Below are 11,663 nucleotides of genomic sequence, written 5' to 3'. Positions count from 1 at the left end.
TCCTCTCTCTCTCTCTTTCTCTCTCTGTGTCACTCAAGAGTCTTTGCTGCGACTGGCTGGATCTCAGTCTCTTTCTTGCACCCCCTCCTCAACTCTCTCCTAGACACGATCGCAAGCAACCCCCCCTCCCTCCGCAGTTTTCTTTCCCCCTCCTCCTCCGGCCAAGGGACAGGCTGACGCGGGCCTGGCTGGATGGGAAGATTCACTTACGGGTTCCAGAGTCCCCGCGCTCGCTCGGAGCCGGTCGCCTCCTCTCTCTTGCTGCTAGGAGAACCTCTCGCATCCACCGCCCCCCCTCCTCCTCCTCCTCACTCGGCTGGGCTCCATCCTTGGCTGATTAGCTGTTGTCTTAAGTGAGGGGGAGTGAAGCGGGGGAGTCTGTTAGCGGAATGCGCGGGGGCGGGGAGCTGGGGGAGGACGAAGCTTCCCCCCCCAGGGGGAGCGCTTTCACCGCGGGTGGGGGGTCCCCGGGAGAGGGTTGGACAAAGGGTTGAGGGCCGGCTGCCCTCCGGGTCCAAGGCCGTGGATCAGCACCCGGGGGACAAGAGGCCTCTGCAGCTGGGGGTGAGGCGCCGGAGGAGTCCGGTACATGCTACTGTACATAGCTGCGGCCGCCGCGGCCGCCGTGGTACTGTCCATGCTGCCTAGCAGGCTCGGGTGGTAGAAGTAGGGCGACGGGAACATCCGCTGCAGAGCCGAGTAATTCCCCGCTTCGGCCAGGAGCTCCAAGCCCACGGCCGTCTGCCGCTTCCACTTTGTCCTGCGGGAGAAGGGGAGAAAGAGACGCCGCTAGGCCGGGCCCACAGATTGCGGGGTGGGGGGAGTCGGGGAGGACAGGGGGAGAGGATCGGAAGGACAACTCCTCACCCTCTTTTTAAAAAAGAAAAAGAAAAGAAAAATAAGAGGGGAGCCCTTCTTGTAGGAGTAGAATCAAGGGCGCCACTTGGGTAGATCTCTGATTTATTTCCCTCCTTTGAATTATTGCCATGATCATTTCTTCCTTAAAGGTTATAGCGACTCTAAAATTATTGCATCCACCGTCCGGATGGCATAGGCGTAAAGGGCAATGGTTAATGATGAGGAATCGCTTCAAAATAATCGAACATATGAAGCAGTGCGTTAGGCACAGATAGAGCCATTCATCCTCCATTTTTTCTTTCCTCTGGTTCTAACTCGTCCCATATCTGAAGCTGAAGGCAGGTGACTTGAAAGCTCCCCACCTGAAAAGTCTACTAAAAGGCACATTTCCAAGCATACAACAAAACTTGAAACCTCTTTTTTTTTTCATTATCAGCTCCTCAAACCAAACAACCACTCTCTTTCTCGCGCCACCCTCCTCTCTTAATTTTCTGCGCTTTAAAACCGGGAAGGCACAGCTCAGTCCGATTTACTAAAAAAACGTCCATTTAAAAGGGACAACTAAAATACCCCTAACATTTCCATTCCTGAGGCAATTACTTGGGGGGGGGGGGTAAGCGCCACCTCCCTTATATATAAAAAAGAGAACCGACACAGAAGCTCCAACTTTTACCGACAATTCAGATCAAGATAATTTGATTCTGCAAATAATCTCTCCCAATACCAAGAAGACGACAAAAACGCTTTGCGTCTTTATTTTGACCATTTTAGAAGACTTTTTGGGATGGGAAGTGTCAGCTTGGGTCATTGGGTCCTCCTGTTACTGAAGTTGATTTTAGACTAAATGGGTTTTAGATCAAATTATGAGAGGATAATTTAGAACGAAGAACTGAGAATTCTGTTCTTCCAAATTCCTGGTCTGGTGTGTGTGTGTGTGCGTGTGTGTGTAAAATTCACAGCAAGCATCACCCAACCGAAAGCAAATTAAGCCATTTGTTCGAATATTTCAACATACACTAACACACATCCAACTCCTGCCAGCCGGCTTAAAGGAACACTGATAAATAATCAGAGTATATAGCGAGTCAATTATTCCAGAACCATAGTGCAGTTTTCGTGTGTGTATGTGAGTTACACACACACACACACACACACACACACACACACATCCCCTTTCTGAGTCTCCATGCATCTCTCTCAGCCCCAGTAAGCTGCGGGAGCTGGTGCATCCTGCACACTTTCACTCTTTAGCTCTCCTTCTCTCTCACACACACACACTCACGACCCAGCAATTGCAGCCAAATTAATAAACATGGCGCTGCTGTTTAGATTGGCGATAAATGACACTAATGTTTTCCGACAGAATTAGGGTGGCTGCGACCGTATGTAATGAGACAGAAAATTATGGCAAAGACGACAACTGGACGCGCTTTTCCAACGCAGCAGTCATCGACGAGAAGCTAGAAATCCCCGCTTTCTGCTCTTGCAGCGCCTTTGTTGTTGTTGATTTCTTGAGGGGAGGGGTGGGAGACGTACTCATTTAAGACTTGGTTTCTTAATCCACCCCCCACCCCAGTTTATTATCCACAGGCGCCAAGAGCGAGGAAACGCTTGGGAAAAGGCAGCGCTTTCCAAGTGGGTTGGAGAGACGCGCCAAGAACCGAATTTTAAAAGGGGGAAAGAAATATGGGGCGAAGGAACATTGCGGGGGGGGGGAGAGAGAAACTGGGAGAGCAACCAAGAGGAAGCTGGGGCCTTAGGGAAAGTGGCCAGACCCGAGCCTGGAACTCTAAGGTCACCCGTCGAGGCAGGATCCCTCCACGTCGAGACTCCTGCCATGTTAATTAGCTTTCCCAAGAAGCCAAGCCACTGATTGACACGTTAACTCTCCACCACTTTCCATCCTTTGTTTTGCTGTGGGGAAGAGGGGGTTGATTCCTGTCTTTTACTTACTACCACAGTACACGTGTAGGAAAGGAGAGGGGCAAACTGGCGGGGGTTTGCGGGGCCCACAGGGAGAGAAGGCAACCGTCCCCAGCTCGACTTTGCGTCCTGGTTGGAGAAACCCAAACGCAGAGCACGCTTAGTTTCCGTGTTCCTTATCTGCGCTCTCTTGGTAAAGAACCTTGGATTGGGGCGGTGGAAGTGAAGCGGTTTGGAAACCGCAGACTTTATTTGGCTTCCCCGCTACCCAAAAAGCAGGCTTACGCGCAGGAAAGTCCTTTTTAAGGTTGCAGCCAAATCTGCAGACTTTCCTGGAAGTAAAACCATGGGACGTGCTTCCTGAAATGGAAGCAGGGCAGCAACTCCCCAGGCTGCGGATTGCATTCCTGTTGAGTTCCCCTTTCCTTCCTAAATTCAAACATAAGGGAGTCGGTGTATTGGGAAAACTGGGGAGGAAATGCCAAGGAGAGCCAAGGGAAAGGCCTTCGCCCCCTCCACGTGCTTCTGCCTGCCCTACCTTCGGTTTTGATACCAGGTTTTGACCTGCGTGTCGGTCAGGTTGAGGGCCGCCGCCAAATCCATGCGGTCTTGGACGCTGAGATACTTTTGCCTCTCGAAGCTCCTCTCCAGCTGGTTGAGCTGATGATCCGAGAAGGCCGTCCGCGCCTTGCGGGGCTTCTTGGCTCGCACAGGAGGGCTGTCTCGGCTGCTGGAGATCTCACGGTCTCCTTCTTCCTTTGTCCCTACGAAAGAACAAGACGTAGAGGTCGGGTTTTAGTGCCGGAGGAAAGCACGGAGACAGTGCACTGGGGCAGCGCAAACCCAAACACAGCATCACCCCAGCCTGGTCTGGAGACCTTCCTTGTTTTGGATCTTGGTTGGATTCAACCGATTTGCTCAGTAGAACTGATTATGGTTTATTTTATTTTTTTGCGGGGGAGTGGTTGTATTTTTTTGCCGCAGTCCACAGCAGCTCAGTTTAGTTAAAGAAACTGGCCGCAGTAGGGTCCCATGGATTAAGATCTGAATCTCTGGGAGGAGGTTGTGACTCAAAAAAGGATTTCCCAGGAGTGGTGATTCCTCCTGTCGCGCACAAATAACACCCGTCTTTCTGGAGGGGCTTGATTTCCCTCTCCGTCCGACAAATCCCTATTTCTTTCCCCCGCTTTCGAAGTGCTCTTGGGGAAAACGGGTTATTATAAAACCAAGCCGTGGACTGCTACGTCACGGGGGACAGAAGCAAAGTTGGACTTCGCCTGCCCAGGTGACGACGGCGCAAGGGTTGCCGGGTTCTATTTGGCAACTAGGAGTTCTGTTCTGGGTTTGGTTTTCTGGTGCTGAAATGTTAGGAAATCGATATGTCAATCCATCTGTGTTCATACTGGGGTGTTTCTCTCCCTCCCCCCTTCTCTCTCTCTCTCTCTTTCTCGGCGCTCCTTGATCTTCCCTGCAGGAAGAACAATAATCTCTCTAATTGACCCACTGGGGAGGTTGGTGCACCAACTAACCAACAAAAAAAAATTGCTAGACGAGGCTGTACATCTGTTTTTGGACACTCTTATGCTAATGCTAAAATGGCAAAATGAATAGCATACTGGAGCGCCCATCTATTAGCCACTGCAAAATATCTGAAGGCTGTAAAATTAGCAAAATGTGTCTGCTCTTACCTCCGCGTTTCAAAGGCTCCTGCCCTGATAAGTGGGATTCCCTTGGCAGCAGCTTTTTATTATTATTATTTTCCCCAGCGATTGGCAGAATGTTACAGGGTTGCACACACGCGCCCTTATTTATTTGAATTTAAGAAAATGCACAATTCTTGCACACTCCTTAAGATAAGCCACGGAACCAGCAATACAGTATAAAATCTGCTGGCGAGGCTGCTTCACGAGGGTTATAAAATAAAAATGAAAAGGGGGATCCAATATTTAAAATCCAACTTTTTTTAAAAGATCACTTTCTTTGAATCCTCTCGGAAATGAGTCTTATTAATTAATAGTTCCTAAACTTCTGCGAGCTGTGTTTTAAAAATAGTGTAAACAGTAGTAGTAGTAGTAGTAGTAATAGTAATAATACATATATGCATTTTAAAATATCTAATCACACCCAGCTATTATATTAGTGTTGTTGAAGAGCACACTTTCAGAACACAAATTTCTTGCACCACTACCAACTTTTTAATGGGTGGTAAAGGAAAAGATGCACAATTCCCAGCTATATATATATATATATATATATATATATATATATATATATATATATCTGGGAATTGTGCATCTTTTCCTTTACCTCCCATTAAAAGTTGATATATATATATTCTTTAAATATTTAATTCTTTAAAATGCAAAAAGAAAAGTTTGAGAACTCTGTTTATCTATTTATTTGCAAAAAGCAAACAAACAAATAAACTAAAAGTGCTTTTCAATTTCCTGACCGGGCTTGGCTTTATTTTCCCCGTGTTTTTTTCTAAAACGTCTCAGCTCTTCGCTTATAGCCAAATCATCTCAACGTTCCAAGTCGACGTCCAAAGTTCCGAGAGGAATTTCGTGCTACAGAAACATTCGAGGACGGCTTGATTGGACGCGAAACTCGGGGGAGCACCGCGAGAATGTACCGAACGTTTGAAACATAAACAATGGAACGCTGGGAACGTTCGAAGCCTCCTCGCGCGTAAAAAAAGGAAGGCGAGGGAAGAAGGGCGGAAAAGGCGCGCGCTGCCTTTACTCACCGTGACATTTCAGCTCGTTTTGGGAGTCGTCGCGTTTGTCCAGTTTGGTTTTGCTGTCGTCCTGCTCCAGCTTTGGCCGGAAGCTTTCGCTGGCCGCGTTGCTCTCTTGTTTGGGGGTGTGATGCGGGGACGAGACGCTGGTGCTGTAAGGTGCACAAGCCGCCAGCGGTTTGCTGTCTCCCAAAATGTCTTTGATGAGAAACGAAGAAGTGGAAGTCCTGGGGGCACAGCTGCCCGAACCCAGTTGTTGTTGTTGCTGCTGCTGCTGCTGGGGAGATGGCTGCAAACTTTGCTGTTGCTGCTGCTGCGGGTGATGGAGGTGAAGATGCTGTGCAGGGAGCGCGTCTTGAGCCAAATGCTGCTGCTGCTGCGGCGGCTGCTCCGGATGCTCCGCCGTGACCGAGATGGGCGACGAGGGAGCCGTCCCCACAGTGTCTATTTCCGAGCAGGGGGAAGGGGTGGCTTGGCTGCGAAAATCCGCCGCACGGGCCTCGCCGTGGGCCGCTCGGAAGTCCCCGTTCATCATGCCCGGGCTGCCGGACCTGGGATTAGACAAAATCGTGTCTATTCCAAAACTGGAGCCGCTAGACCCTTCCATGGTCGCCGTTCCAAGAAGCGCCTTCGATCATCCCCCAGACCTCCCCCAACGCGGCTCCTTTTCTCTCTCTCGCACAGGTTTTTTGTTTTTTGCACGGAGTGGAATCTGGAAGATCGACCGACCCACGGATTTCAAAACAAAACAATCGACGCGGATCAATCCTGGACGACTCGGGAGCTCGCCAAGCCCGGCTGTCTAAGGCCGAAATTCACACGGGGGAAGGAGAGGGCTTGGGGAGGCAGAGCACGGAGGGGGGCGACGAGATGCGGACTTGAACAACACACAAAAGACGCAGAGAGACTCTGGAGGGGGGGGGAATAACGATGGAGCAAGGGGAGAGTGAAGGAATAGAGGGAAATTGGGAGAGAAATCGGAGGGAAGACGCGATATCGGCACCTTCTTGAAGAGCTGGCCCTCCGTGCGCCCCACACTCGCCCCCCACCACACACACACGCCCCCCCGCCACCCCCAGCCTGACACACGTGTTTGGAGTCTTGTTCAGGGAGCGCTAACAGAGAGCAGCCGCGCTCGCCCCGGTGGAATGGACGGCATCGCCTGGGCGCTGCGGAAGGGGGACGCGGAGTAAGAAGGTGGCTAGAGGAAAAGGAGGAGGAAGAAGAAGAAGAGGCGCGATGATGCTGGTGGCGAAGACAGAGGCGCGGCGGGGCGGGCGAGCCGGCGGGGCTGCCTGGTGCGGCACCTCGGTCTACTCGGTCTCTCGGTCCTCGAGCTCGCGCGCTCTCTCTCTCGCCTGCGCCCAGGAGTTATTGAACTTTCTTGGAAAGTTGAGGCGTGGTGCAAAAGCAGGAGGAGGAGGAGGAGGAGGAGGCGGAGGCGACTCCGAGCCTCGGCCACTGCCTGCCTCTTCCTCGCGCCAGCCGCCTTCTCTCCTGCCACTCCGCCCGTGACGTCACAGCCATTGCCAGCCGCCTGCGCGCACTTTATTCTAAACCATCCAAGAGGGTTTAGGTTTGTTTGGGGTGGGTTTCATTCCCCCCCTTTGTGTGGGGGGGGGTTTGTTTCTTTTCGCTTTTGGTCCGCCGTAGAATAGGAGCCCCCCCATTGGCAGCCACGATTGTCGAACCTGACGCTCAGCATTTGGCAGCCAATAAGAGTGAAGGGAAGCTGGAGAAGGTGCGGGGGCGGGGGGGGAGATGGGGGAGGAGGGGGAGGACAAGGGACCTTGTCAGTTTCAGAACTGGGACTGTTCTTTTTTAGAATCTGCAGACTTCCACCCTCCCTCCCACTCCTTCCCTCCCCAATTTTATATCTGGATGTAAATGGTTAGCTATTATCCACACTAGACGCCAATAAAAATCATTAAGAAATGCAGGATTTGTTTTAAAGGACAGAGAGAGAGAAAGATATTTAAGGGGTGAGACAGAACAGTTACAGTTCTCATTTGTGTGTGTGTGTGTGTGTGTTTGCCAGCTGTTGGGAGGTGTGAGATCTCACGTGCCCCAGATATTTAAATCAAGGCGATGCATTACAAAAGCGAAACAAGCATCCGCACAAGGGATCCATCCATTCCAAAGAGAAGGGGGGGTCAGTTCAGCTTTCTAGGGATTCCTTTCTGCTCTCCCCTATTCCCATATTTTCTTTGTCTGGGAGACAGGTGAGTATGGTGTCTTTTTTTGTTTTGCTTTTTAAAAAGAATAATAATAATGCAACATTCCTGGATGGTGGAAGCTAGGAATGAGGAGGCGGAAGAGGGAAACAGGGATGAAAGATAGACCAGATGAGATCTCGGTCGGGAGCCAAGTGGGGAAACTGCTCGCTTCGATTTCTCCAAGGGGCAAGCGAAGAGAAGGGAGCATCCGCGCCTGGTGAAAAGATGGGAGTCGTGCAAAGAGATGCCCATTTGCCGCCTGCATGCCTGGTCCTTTGGAGAGGCAGCTCACCGGCGCAGCGAAGCCCAGGGCCAGATGCGAAGTGTAGGGCTCGGGTGCCGCCCGCCAACTCCAATCTGCCAGATTCCAGGGGCCTCTGGTGCTCCCCCCCTTTACTTTTCCTTCCTTCCTTCCTTCCTTCCTTCCTTCCTTCCTTCCTTCCTTCCTTCCTTCCTTCCTTCCTTCACTCTGGTTTCCCCCTTGTACTAAGCTTCCAAGGCTTAGAACCGGAATAGTTCCTTCCTACTTATCTGCATGAGACTCCGGAAGTGTGTGTGTGTGTGTGTGTGTGTGTGTGTGTGTGTGTGTGTGTGCATATACTTTTTTGTGTGTGACATTTTCCACCGATTCTTTGGAGATCCTCAACTTGCGTCACTTTCTCCAGGACGCCACGACTCCGACCTGTCTCTTGTTGAATGTCAGAGTAATGGGAACTGCCAGTGACAAGGCGACGTATTACTCCCGATTAAGTGCCGTGTCAGCCTAATTAGCAGAGTAATTATAAGGTGCTAATGAATGATTCAAAGTTCGGCGAGATACAGTTCACTCCGCATTGCGCCCTCCTGAAGGACTCGGGGAATCGAAGGTAAACGGGCCAGGAGTCTCCCCCTCCCTCTAACCCACCCCCTGCGTCACACACACACACACACACACACGACAAAATCCAAACCAGGGGGAGGGGGGCTTCTCTCAGCCATTATTTGTAGTGAAAGCGAAAGGACATTAAAGTAGAAACATAGAAAAGGAGGGAGGGATGTGGGTGGGTTGACACACACCTCCTTGAAAAAAAAGAGAGAGAGATGGATGTAATTTACAGTGGAGTGAGGAGGTGGGGAGACGCAGCGGTGCACCGTAGACTTTTCCCTGGGTGCGCCCCCGTTGCAGCGATGGTTCGCTTTTCAGAAAAGGAGAAGCAGATTTAGCTTCTGGCTAAAATATGTGAGAGGGAAGGGGCCGATTAGCTTGCAAAGGAACGTGGGCCGGTTTAAAACACCCCCTTGTCCAAAAGAAGAAGAAGAATAGAGAAACTCATCATAAGAGGGTGGGGAAAGCAAGAGAATCGGAGAAGGAAAGCAAATACCTGAGTTAGGTCTCGTCCCCTGCGTCTGGGCAGGTGTCTGCGAAGAACCCAGTGCCAAGCGACTTGGGACTACATTTAACAGCTAAATCCGAGAGAGGGGAGATGCTTCCGTCTTGTTTGGGCGCCCCCATTCCTTAATCTCTCTCTCCCACCCCCGCCCGCTCACATACACTGCTCTCCCCTTTCCCTGCCCTCCCCCACCGACGATCTCCCATCGCAGGTCTAGCTGGGAAGCGCTTGTAGTTATTGGTGGGTTGCTAGCTGGGGGAGGCAGAAAGCAGCTTGGAAAGTCGCCATTGTGCTCCGTTCTGTGACCTTATATATATAAAAAAAAGATACCCAGAGGAAGTGCCTGCGTAAAAGTAAGGAGATCGGCCTTAAAATGGGCAAATGAACGTGGAGGGGAGAGGGAGAGAAAGTTTTAATTCTGCAGTAACACTGCAAATCTAGTGCCATTTCAAATGCAGGAACGAATGCGGCTAAAATGACATTCAATGCCTTGGCGTTGTGCACCTTACATACCCGTTTGTTTGTTTGTATGTTTGCATACGTTGCAATCTTCCCAAAACATCCACCGAGAAGCTTACTTCCTCGGAAGTCTCCTTTATTTCCACGCGAAGCCCAAATATATATATATATAAATAGATTTAGGACCGCTGCATTCTTGAGAACTCAAGTTCAAATCAGTGGCGCACGCTTTCCAAGAATTGGTTTGCTCGGGCGTCAAAGTTGACGGCCAAATGGTTTTGTTTTGGTTTTTCTCTGTAAGAGAAACTCTCTAAAATACCAGGCAGGCAGAGGAACGCTGCCTTTCTCTTCCCCCAAACACCTCTCTGAAAACAATTCAGTCCCGATGATCTGGGTTTATTTTAGAAGGAATGGAGAGGGTAGCTGCGCGGTTAGGAATATTGGACCAACGACCTTCCTTTCCTTTGGGAAAGATGGAAGAAATTTCTCCCGCAAGACGAGATAATGTAACAGGCAGGAGGAGATCGCTCTTGCCAAGAGACAGGTGCGTGGCCCAATCGCCAGAGCGGCCCAGTTCCAGGCCACGTCTGGAGGGCATCATAATTAGCCGCTTAATCTTTATTAATGGTATTTGATTTAGGCGGAATCAGAAACGGTTCGCAGGCGGAGCAGAACCTCCGAAGAGCACGACGAGGCGTTCAGGCTGATGAAGTGAGAACAAGGAAGAGAAGCCGGGACGATGGAAGGCGAGAAAAAAGGAGGGTCCGATCGAGGTTCTCTAACATTCGCGTAACTTACAAATGGGATTCGCCCGCACCTGCCTTATTTACGCGCTGCCGTGAACAAAACCCACGTTGCTGTTTTTCCTTGATGGCAATATGGGCTACATTTTAAAGTCATGAGTTTGGGAGGGTTGTTGTTTTTTAATTCGGCTTGTTATTCTCCCCCCCCCCCCGGCACCCAGTTCTGAACTTAAACTGCAGAATGAACTGGGAGGGGGCCCTGGGTGAGTGAGGATTATTTGGGAATGTTTATTCTTTCAAAGCTGTGCGGGGGGGGCTTTCAGAATTGCCATCCAAACTGACTTTTTCTCAAAAGCTTCAGTTAATAGCGTCTGACTGTGTGTCTGCCACATAAGTTTCATACACACGCACACAATTTTCGTACAGTTAAGGGCTTGAGGGGAGAAATCAAAGAAATGAGGGGTGGAAGCGAAAATAAGCTTATTTAATGCGAATCAATTTGGAGATACGGGTGTGTTGTTCCTGTTCATTTGGTTCAAAGCTGGGCTTTCTGTTATGTTATATTTCTGTATCTCTATATTAGTACAGTTCTCCCCCCCTCTTCCCCCCCTTTCTTTCTCTTTAGGGGAAATTCTGGACAAAATGGACAGCACCCTGGTACGCGCAGAAAAGTTTCACAATTGCAGGGAAACTCGAGCTTCCAACTCCACCAATATGTGCGGCTGGAAATCCATTCCTCTTTCTCCGCTCTTCTCCCGAAATCGAGGTTTACATTAAGTTAAAGCAATTTATAAAATGTGAAGAAGGTGAGACCGCCATAGTTCCTTCGTTTCACATGTGTTTTTTTTAAAGGAGATTTTGAATGGATAATTCTTATCAGACTATATATGAGCGTGCGCCTGTTGTTTAAACATTGAGGTGTGTTAGGTTGAAACCCATTTTTGAGAAAACCCACGTTCTCTGTTTCCAGAGTGGGTATCGGATTGACTTAGTGCCATAGAATTACTAGAAAGGGTAAGGTGATCAACAGTCCAAGCCCCTCATCCCTTTGCCTACTCTCTCCTAAATTTAAATATCTTCCACCCCACCGCCACAAAAGAAAGAAAGAAAGAAACCACTCTGTGATTTCCACATAGCTCCTTTGCATTTCTTGTTAGCAAGAGAAATCGCTTAAAACACGGAAGAGGAAGATATTTTGAAATCGGCTATAAAATTTCCAGAACCTAGGGCTGGGTGACTGTTTTAGGGTTGGGTTACCCCGGTTTTAAAACAAAGTTTGAGCAGCCACTGTCAAAATTGCTCCTATAAAACTGCACTGGCCTATTTGCCCACTAGGCGGCGACAAGAGAGGCTTCTA

General features: G+C 49.8%; 1 protein-coding gene across 1 annotated transcript; it reads right to left on the bottom strand.

The window, feature by feature from the left end:
• Positions 1–447: 447 nt before the first annotated feature.
• Positions 448–6,125, bottom strand: BARHL2 (BarH like homeobox 2). The gene is made up of 3 exons (XM_035124075.2): positions 5,528–6,125; positions 3,320–3,545; positions 448–760 (listed from the first exon to the last, which is right to left on the bottom strand). Exons 1-3 carry the CDS (start codon positions 6,123–6,125, stop codon positions 448–450), a joined length of 1,137 nt encoding a protein of 378 aa, XP_034979966.2.
• Positions 6,126–11,663: the final 5,538 nt, after the last annotated feature.

This window comes from Zootoca vivipara, chromosome 7 (genome assembly GCF_963506605.1).
Source record: "Zootoca vivipara chromosome 7, rZooViv1.1, whole genome shotgun sequence".
NCBI classification, from domain to species: Eukaryota; Metazoa; Chordata; class Lepidosauria; order Squamata; family Lacertidae; genus Zootoca; species Zootoca vivipara.
Note: the sequence above shows the minus strand (reverse complement) of the source record. Positions and strands in the feature narration are given on the sequence as shown.

Excerpts from the sequence above, each read along its gene's own strand:
- BARHL2 (XM_035124075.2), bottom strand. The coding sequence starts at position 6,125 with ATGGAAGGGTCTAGCGGCTCCAGTTTTGGAATAGACACGATTTTGTCT. Across the intron at positions 3,546-5,527 it reads AAACGAGCTGAAATGTCACG|GGACAAAGGAAGAAGGAGAC; the intron begins GTGAGTAAAGGC and ends GTTCTTTCGTAG. Across the intron at positions 761-3,319 it reads ACCTGGTATCAAAACCGAAG|GACAAAGTGGAAGCGGCAGA; the intron begins GTAGGGCAGGCA and ends CTTCTCCCGCAG.